This window comes from Indicator indicator, chromosome 21, assembly GCF_027791375.1.
Source record: "Indicator indicator isolate 239-I01 chromosome 21, UM_Iind_1.1, whole genome shotgun sequence".
NCBI classification, from domain to species: Eukaryota; Metazoa; Chordata; class Aves; order Piciformes; family Indicatoridae; genus Indicator; species Indicator indicator.
Genome location: NC_072030.1, coordinates 14739515 through 14749152, shown reverse-complemented (window position 1 = coordinate 14749152; position 9638 = coordinate 14739515). Strand labels below are relative to the sequence as shown.

General features: G+C 40.0%; 1 protein-coding gene across 1 annotated transcript in view; it reads left to right on the top strand.

The window, feature by feature from the left end:
- The first annotated feature begins 2329 nt into the window (after window positions 1–2329).
- The window catches only part of PTPN5 (protein tyrosine phosphatase non-receptor type 5), a 48140-nt gene continuing 40831 nt past the window's right edge, over window positions 2330–9638 (top strand). Inside the window, exon 1 of the mRNA XM_054390465.1 lies at window positions 2330–2423. Coding sequence (XP_054246440.1) covers window positions 2414–2423 — 10 coding nt within the window. The 5' untranslated portion in view covers window positions 2330–2413. The remainder of the gene's footprint in view (window positions 2424–9638) is intronic.

The window sequence follows — 9638 nt, the reverse complement described above, 5'->3', positions numbered from 1 at the left end:
TATGCATTTTCAGAGACAGGAGTGATTCCTAACATGCCTTTGCTTTAGTGGTGTTTTCTTCTGGTCTTTGGCATGCTGTTAGAGAGCCAGAAGGATGGATGGTGTATGTGAAGCAGTAGATGGGTTTATTTCCTTCAGTGGTTTAAAACTGTGCTTGTCCTGAAGTTATGTGATGGGAGAAAGAGGAAGCAGAGGAGGAATGCTGCAATTTAGAGGCAGTGTGGAAGAAGATTGTGTGGAGTCTACCAAGGCACCTGTACTGAAGGCAGAGTACCAAAGTTGTGTATAGCTTAAGAAGAGTTCTCTTTCTTTCTAGAAGCTGCAAGGACTTGTGAGATACAGGCCTCTGCCTACAGCTTCAGCATTAGTTCTTCCTCATTTGACCCCTTTGGAAATGTCATGATACCAAGTTTCTTGCGCAGTATTGTGTGTAAAGAAAACACTTCTATGGATATTGTGGTGGTCAAAGAAAGCTATTGTTATTGCAAACAGATTCATGTTAAAAGCTAAGATGTGTGATCAAGTTACCTTGTGTCAGCTGAACCACAGGAACTATTTGTACATCTTCTTAGTCTGCTTTTGTGAAAGCACTAAGCAATTTTTGCTTGAATTTTGGCAATCTTGGCTTCTGTTTGCATTGGATGGAGAGCATGAAAAGTTAATTACACTTCCACTTAACAGAAGTAATAACTTTATATACTGAAGCCCAAGCACTTTGTGTCAAGATATGGTAGCAAAAGGAGAGATGTATGGAGAGGAACAGGGTCCTTTATTAGATCACTTGATGTGGTTTAGGGATATAATTTGGCCTTCAGTAGTGTCTCAAGAGGCACAGATTCATTTTTTCTATTTGGCTCCACTTGGGACTTGCCTGCAAGACATCTTTTCTGTGTTTGAGCATTGACTGAAGAAAACGCATCAGGAAACAAACTTATTATTTTCAGCTAGATGGTTTTATTTAGTTGTCATCTTTTCCTGAGAGGGAGGGAGAAGAGGTGTTTCTAAGTGGCTATTAAAGCATAAATAACTTCTTTATGCTTATGTCTGATTTTTCTAGGTTTAAGAACAACTTTTGGATTGTGTTTTGATGCACACTGTGTACACAGACAGTACTTCCTATCCTTAGACCTACCTAGTTCCTCCATATTATGCTTGTATTACAAGTGAAAGACACAGCATGCATCCAGGCCTTTACAGCCAATTTCCTCCCTCAACCTGGTAGTCCCTTGTCCTGGGTAGCAGAGGATTGCTAAATGCTAAAATGTGCCATATTTATGGGGATTTTTTGAGGAGTGCCTCACAAGTGACTACTGATTTGCTTTTACTTGGCTGCTCTCTCCTTGTATCCTGGTGTCTTCTAAGAATGTGATTTGCTTTTAAATACTTTTTTTTTTTTTTTTCAACATCCAAATGTGCTTGTCTATACGCAGTGGTCACCTCAGAGGTGAAGTCTGGTTTTTCAGGAGACTTCTCAATTGGGTTTATGCTGTAGAGTGTGTTAGCATCATAGAAGGAGTTGTATTGGTTTCTGTGAGCTTCAGATGAGTGAATGAACTGGCCTGATGTTCACAATGCAAGGTGCTTTAGGAGTAGATGACAAATCATAAGCCTTGAAGGCAGAGCATGTCACAATCTGCCCCCTCCCTGAGCAGAATTAGTAAAGAAGGAAAAAGTCTTTGCAATTTATTAGAGGTGAATTTCTTTCTGCATGCTTGCATGACCCTCTTGAGCCATATTTTTGCTATGCTTCACTGGCATGTGGGACACAGCCTCAGAGGCTGTGATGGACTGTCTGTTTCCAAATTCTGTACTCAGCCCCACTGTGTGGGTAGGTCTGAGACATTCAGCAGTCCTTCACAAATAAATAGAGTTTCTGTCCTCTATTGGCAGACCTTTAAGCATGCTGAGATTATATTGAAACTGGCCATTATGATTTCAGCAGAAGGTGTTCTCCATATGGAGCAGGTGACTCCTAAGGCAGCTTAGCTTGTGGATCACTCCCTTTTCCTTAAATACTGAAAGACTTTATGCTACATACCCTTTGGATATCCAGAAGGCTTCGGATAGATCTCAGTTCCTGTATGCAGGCAATAAGCAAAAGCAAGTGGATCAATAACAACCCAGGAATGTTTGTCATCTCCTTTCCATGTTTCACCCCTCAGATCAGTGGCTTGGTACTTCCTTTATGGGTGATCATCACATCAGGGTCTTTTAGAATTTCTTTTCAAGAAAAATAATTTGTAAAAACCCTGAAGATTCTTGAACGTCTGATAGTGTTAACCCTCAGATTTTTTTTCCCCTTACTTTTTTAGGATTTTAGTGCATAAAGGACATAAATGATAATCCCAGAGGACCATCTGTCCTGGAGCAGACACTGGAACTGAGCTATTATGTGACTGAAAGAACTGAGTGCATGTCAGATGGTAAGTAAGACAAGGAAGAATATATGTATCATACTGTCACATCAGTGCAGATGAAAAATACAGTCATATACTCTTCTGGAAGTTGTCCCAATCTTCTTGGTGAATGAAAGGAACAAGGAACAAACCAAAACAACAACAAGAAAAAAGAAAGGAAAATTCATTGCAAGTTTTAGGTGTTTTGGAGAGCCCAATTAGCATGGAAGGTACTTTTTGCTAGATCTTTTTGAAATGGAGTACATCTTTTATTATAGTTGTAGACCTCACATCATGCAAAGAGTCCATTTTACTTCCATTACCTATGTGATGTCCATGAAGTCCATTTTAACTTTCTAAGGAATCCTAAAGGATTGAGCCTTTGTCTCCTAGAAGCACCTTAGCAAGTCCTTTTAAATCACGCCCATAGCTGTCTCAAAGATGGTTTAATTTATTTGTGGTAAGCAGTAATTAAATTAGTTTTGTTTAGTCGTGAAGGAAGTGGGTGTTGTCCAGTCATTCTGGACTTGGTTCTAAGCATATTGTCTTACCAGAAAGAGTTTCCTGTTTGGGCAGTGAGGGCTCTTAAAGCTACTGGACTTCGAACTCTCAATAGTGCATCAAGTGTAGATAAAGCTTTCTTCTTTCTATTAGTTAGCTGATCTATTTACCTTCTGCTTACAGCCTAAATGTGCCTTAGTGCTATTCTTGTTGAGCCTTTTTATCCACCTTGTAGGTATAGAATCATCTTGCAGACTGTTGCTGTGGTTGTTTTTATGTTACAGAAGCCATTTCAACTCATGCAGGTGTGCCTTTGGAATTGACTCCACACTGTGAAGTAGGCTCAGCTTCTGGAAAGAGAATGTTAAAAGCCTTTATTTGGGAGTATCTTGGGTGCAAAACCATGTCCTATAGAAGAACAAACTGTGAAAGTGAATGAGCTGATTCCACATGCCTGTATGCTTCACTTCTGGAAAGCCCTTTATGAGCTGTCTCCTTTTATTACTTGTATAAGAATCCTGAGAAACTTCAGGTAACCTGCAGATGTTGCGCAATATATTAATTTCAAATCAAGATGTAAATGCAATTCTGCTGTTTATACGAAAGAATGAATTCAGAACTTACTTTGCAGAGATTATCAAATTTATCCCTGCACTGAAATTTGTAGTAAAATGTAGTTAAAAAGTAGGAAGTTAAACCATAAGTGACTTTGATACATCCACCAACACAGAAACCACCCATGTCCTATTTGTAACTGGATAGTGTAAGAGAAATAAAAGAAATTACATCTGTGTGCTGTAAATGCAGTATATGACTCTGGTGTAGTAAGTATATTCTTATATACTGAAAGATTTCATTATATAAAGAAATGTCTTCATTTTTCATTTCCTATGCACCAATATGGCTGCTCTGAGAGGGGAAATATGTGAATGGTTCTGGCAGTAGTGCTTTCTGGGTTCTGTCTTTCTTTAAAATTATTTTTATTTCTCCTGGCTTGTATGGAACCTCACTTCTTCCCATTGTATTCACACTTAGGCTTTGGCACTGCCTGAGAGAAGCATTCCCCTCTTTATTCGTTTCTCCTCGTCTCCATTGAATTCTGCTTGGTAGAAATATCCTGTATTCGTGCTCATAGCCTGCAGGTTGTTTGTCAAAAAGGTCTTTAATTCTGCAGTGATATTGGCTTGCTCCTTGTATGTGGGCAACACATAAGGGAAGTTTTTCAAGCAGTTTTGGTTTTATTGCAGAATAAGGCGTGGGTAGTTCTGCCTTGCAGAAAAAGCTTAGCCTGGGAAGCCCTAATGTGGGAGGGGAGAAAGAAAAGATCAGCAGCCATTTATCATGTGACATCAAAGGGGAATAGTTCCCACAAAACCCCCTGTGCTAAAGCTTTCCAGCTGAATGTGAGCTGAAGGTCATGCTCTTGCCTTCAAGTTAACATAACAGTGTGAGCATGGAAGCATTGGTGAAGTACCATGAAAGAACATCTGTTTGCATAAGCTGCTTCTGAGAAGGTGTCCTGAAGAGGCCTCAGTCTGAGGTAGCTGGGCAGACTGGTTTTGCCACAAGAGGCAAAAACTATTACAAGGTATCAATGATGCTAATTTGAGTGAAGGTTTAGGAAACGGTGCATAAAATGCAAATCCATGTCTTTAAAGTTGACAGAGGATGCTCCAAAAAATATTTGAAGTTGTTGTCCGAGCATTGTCATAGGACTGTAGGCTGGCCTTTGTTTCAAATTTGGCTAGGGAAAAGGGTGTCATTCTGTTCAGCTGTCACTAACACACTACTGGACTTCAAGACTGCAGAAAATGCCGTGTAAGGTGGGGCCAGAGGTTTCCAGTGATTTAGTGCCTAAGCTGAGCAACCAATAAAAGACATACAAAGACAAAATTGTTGTTTTTATTGCAGAGCATGTGAGCTAATGAGAAACTTCCAGTGCATTGCTTGGTTAGGATAGGTTGGATGCCAAATGTTAAACCAGTGTTCAAGTTCTGAAAAATGCCTTGGGAAACTGTTAAGATATGTTTATGCTGGCCAGTGAAAAGACACAGTGAAACTAAAAAATGATGGACTAGATTGAAAAATGGTCGTTTTAAGTAAGCAGAAGGCTGTTTATTTCACAGAACTGCCTCCTGTTAGATTTTGCATGTACTTGCATCCAACACAGCACATGAAGCAGAAGTATGCAGAGTGAAATAAAACTGGATGGTGTTCCTGGAGGCTTGGAAAGTTTTGCTGTAGCTGTGTGACATTGCCACAAGCTGCTGTGGTGCGGGTGGAGAACAGGATACAGATAAAAGAAGTCACATGAGTCCGTGGGGATGAGCAAAATTAACATGCTATTTTTGAAGGAGTGAGCACTTGAGTTGACATTTTGAAGCTGAAATCTTTCAGGTAAATCTTTGTTAAAGCAAGTCTCTTTTGCAGTGTTTGCACCAAACCCTGTAGAAAACTAAATGGATGAAAATTTCAGTCCATCTCTGAACAGCATTTCAGAATCAGGGAGATGAGGAGAATGAAGCAGTTTGCAGTGCCAAGGTACACTGGATTTACAGGAACCCTGATTTCAGCAAAGAGTTAAATTAAAAAGTCTGTCTATTCTTTTTGACAAGTATCTATTTGGTAAATTATCATGTGCCAGTTTTAGATCTGCAGTCCTTATTGCTTTCTTTCAAGATTATATAATTGACTTCAAGGAACTTTAAAGAAAGGCATTGGTTATTTGCAATGCATGAGAGTGTTTGTTGTGGGCCTGATTTCATTTGATGGTGTTGCACAAATAATCCTGATGACTTTGGGGCAATTTCTTGCAAAAAGAAGAGTGAAGAGGTGAATAAGGAAGCCTTAGTCTGGCTCTCTGTGGTTCATGCTGCTTCTGTTTGAGAAACAAAACACAGCAATATACTTTCTGTGGCAAGAATGCTTGTCTGGGAACGTTGTGGAAGGAAGAAGGGAGATGGTTTTCTTAATGGTTTGAGAAATACAAGTTGAGAGTGTTCATTTAACATTGAGCTTTCATTACATGGACATTCCATGATTTCACTGTGGTAGTTATAAACAGAAGTCAGCATTTCTAACAAATGCTTGATTCAGAAAGAGATTTGTGCTTATAAAATGTTTATATAGTAACATGAGCAGAGTGTGGCTAACCATATGCTTGCATGTGGAATTCAAATAGAAGCATGAAAAAAAAAGTCACTCTGACTTTGGCATGGAAAATCCCATCCATTTTCTTGAGGTTGTTTTGGTTTGGTTTTTTTTTCCCATTCCATTGCAAATCATGAAGAGGTGGCATTCACAATGCACTAGGTAAAAGTTGTGAAAGTGTCAGCCACAGTAGCAAGGAGAATCAAAAGAATCATAGAATCATTCAGGCTGGAAAAGACCCCTGAGATCCTCAGGTCCAACCATTAACCCTACTCAACCAAGTTCACCACTAAACCATATTGCTAAGCACCACATCTAAATGACCTTTAAACACGTCCAGGGATGGTGACTCAACCGCCTCCCTGTAACCATGGTTGGAAAATTTAGCATTTACCAATGGATTAAATATGTGGCTAATACACATTTACTGTGTGTTACATGGGTAACGTGGGTAAATACTCAGAGCAAAATTTTTGTCCTTGTCAAGATCTTAAAGGAGAAGCAATAACTTTAATGTTTGGAAGATGTTTTCTGTGTGGCATACCGTTATGAAAGGGTTCTCCTGTGTGTGCACCTCCTCCAGGTGCATACCACCCTGCCTCTTTCTTCCCCAGATAAAAATTATATTTCCAGTTGCAGTATCTGATTTCAACTTTGCCTTGGAAAATTTCCTTGAGGAGCTCCCAGTGGCACTTGGGAAATGATAATCACAGAAAACTTTAACTAGATTTTTATCCTGCTTCAGAGTTCAGAGTGAGGTAGTCTGGAGGAGAGGGAAGAAAGATTCTACCTTAACTCTGAGGTTGCTTAATCCTCAAGAGGAAGTTTTCAGTGTACTGCACTTCTTGCATATGCTGCCTTGTTTGATTTGAACTACTGCCAGATGCTGTTTTTAGGCTCCACTCAGTCCTTCTGCCAGGCTTTCACACTCCTCCTCCTCCTCCTCCTCCTCCTCCTCCTCCTCCTCCTCCTTCTATGGGCATCTTTTATGGCCTTGTATTTATTTTCCTTCTTTCTTCTCTTCTCTCATCACATATTCTCATTTCCATTATTCTCAAGCAACCTCATACCTTCTCTTGTCACCTTTATTTTATCCTCGCTCTGCTTGTTGCTGCTAGTCTGTAGTCTAGCTTAACTTTCATCTTTTGTGTCACCTGATCAGAGTGGATTTGTAGGACCTAATGTCATAGAACAAACACTTTAGAGGTCAAAATAACGGCTGATTCAGGAATGTGGGATGTTTTGAATTAGGGACATTGTTGTATGCCATTTTATATGTATGCCTCCTGGCCATTGTTAGGGTTGGTGGACTGGTTGGTTAATGGACAAATTAATCATAAATACACCATGAAACAAGCTGAACATCAGCCTGGTTAAAATGCTAGTTATTTTTGAGAATAGAACCTTACTGATGCATGTGTCTGCAACAAACTATTATTTTAGCTGAAACAAACTACCTTTTGGAAATCTGTTGTTAGAGTATCTCAAGTCTCTGTTGCTTTTGGAAATTGTGCTTCCTAGAGCTCTGCCTTACCACTTTGCAGATTGAGGTTTCATGCTTTTTTTAGGCCTGCTGGTGACATCAAAGATGACCAGGGGAAATCTCAAGAAATCTCAATGAAAAAGCATTTTAACAAAGATAGCTTTAGAAAGAGTGAGAGGGGAATGAGAAGCCCAGGAATGATAGGGTTTAATGACGGAATGTTTTCTTTACAGTACCATGGTTCTTTCTTAGAGAAGAAAGTCCTGGGAACCTGGGACTTGCTTGATCTTTGTGCATCTTCTTATCTCTTTCCACTCCTACCAGTGATCTCTGATCTTTGGTAAACTGGAGCTGCTCTGTGTGTTCACAGGGAAAAGCTCTTAAAGAGGAGGGACCACAAGGAGGAGTTAGCAAAGCTGATATAGGGCAGGTGGTAAGTCATGCTCAACTGTCACAAATCAGTGAGGAGCAGTCTCCTAACCCTGCTACCTGAGAGGAGTTATCAAAGCAGAGGTGATCATAGCATCATCTCAGCTGGTTGTTAGATTTCCAGTTGCAGTGTGTTATGTTAGGAAAACTGGTTAAATGCAACCTGGGAGTTCCCACAAAAGGTCTTCCAATCAAGACCTGGCTATATTGCAAAAAAAAGCCATGTTCAAGCCTGTTACTGAAGGAAAGACCAGGAAGGGTAGTCTGTCTGTCTTGCTGAACCTTCCTTAGCAGAATTCTCAGTCGAACTAAGGAGCTTCAGCTCTCAGATTTGGTGGAGAAAGGAGAAATTCTGACACTGTGAGAGCTTCTGGGAGGACAGAAGAGGAGCTGAGTCAATATTGACACATCTGACTTTCTTGAAGTGCATTTTAGCAACATCTATCAAGCTTCCTTTAAAAATAACCCAGCCATCTACGGCTTAACAGTGGATGTTTTTTTCCACGCTTACATCCCAGCTTAAGGAATTTGTATTTTAATTTCATGAACAAATCTACCATCTTACTAGATTCATCCACCTGCTCATGGAAATGGAAACCCAGTAGACTCGAGTTTATGCTCACATGCTTTGCTATCACAGCTTTCTGAGCTTTACATGATCTATTCTGTTCAGGTCTGGTGCTGCACTGTATTCTATATAATTTTATCCCTGAAGTTGTGCCCACCTCTATGATATGTGCTAGCACTGGTTGTTAGACTGTTCTCACCATGGGATCTGAATGCCTCTTCACTGTAGTCTGTTTGGCTTCTTGTGTGCTGCACCCCATGCTGTGGTAGCAAGCTGCCTGGATATTACTATTCTGTGGTTCTTTGCACCTACCAAAGCCTATGAAGGCTTCTGGCATTGCTTTATTTTCAACTCAGCTGTTTAGCTGCAAGAGTGTGTTATGTAAAAGAAAACAGAAATTTCACCTGAAAGTAAATGGCCAAATAGAATTTTATTTAGTCCCAACAATAGAGGCCATTTGCTGTTGATGATTGCCATCATGGCACGCTTTAAGTGAGAACAAACATCCTACCCCCCTCCAATACACACAGGCCTTTTTTTCCGAACAGATTTATTCATTAAGCATATGTTCAAAGACTACAGCTATTACCACTTCTAAATAGAACAATTTTTTCATTGCTTTTCATGGATGCAATGCCACAGTGTTATGAAAAACCCATTAACGTTCCAGATTTAATTAACTAAAGTATTCTATTAAAACTCCTTTCTGCTCCAGCAGTTGTTTGACAATAGACAGATAACTGCTCTATGTTAGAGACTGACCTTCAAGTGAGAGTCCAGAGTTGTTGCTTTACAAAGTCTTTAGCAGTTTGAGTACTTTGTCTCCCCTATATGCATGTTAAATAAGTCTCTTACTTCTAAGACCAGAAATAGTAGGGGAGCTGGTTAGGCTGCAAGCCTTGGTCCCAGCTTCCTTGCACAGGCAGCATTCCTGCTGAAACAGGTAAAAGTTTCATCTGACCAATTTTTCAGGCTTTCAGGAGAGGGGTAGCACTCCTGAAAGGCACTAAGTGCCTTCCATTTTGTCTGCCTTCTGTGGGAGACAAAGATAAATACAGAAAGCTTTTTCAGAAGTCATTTTTCTTTTTGTCATGTTCATGCAGGGGCTCTC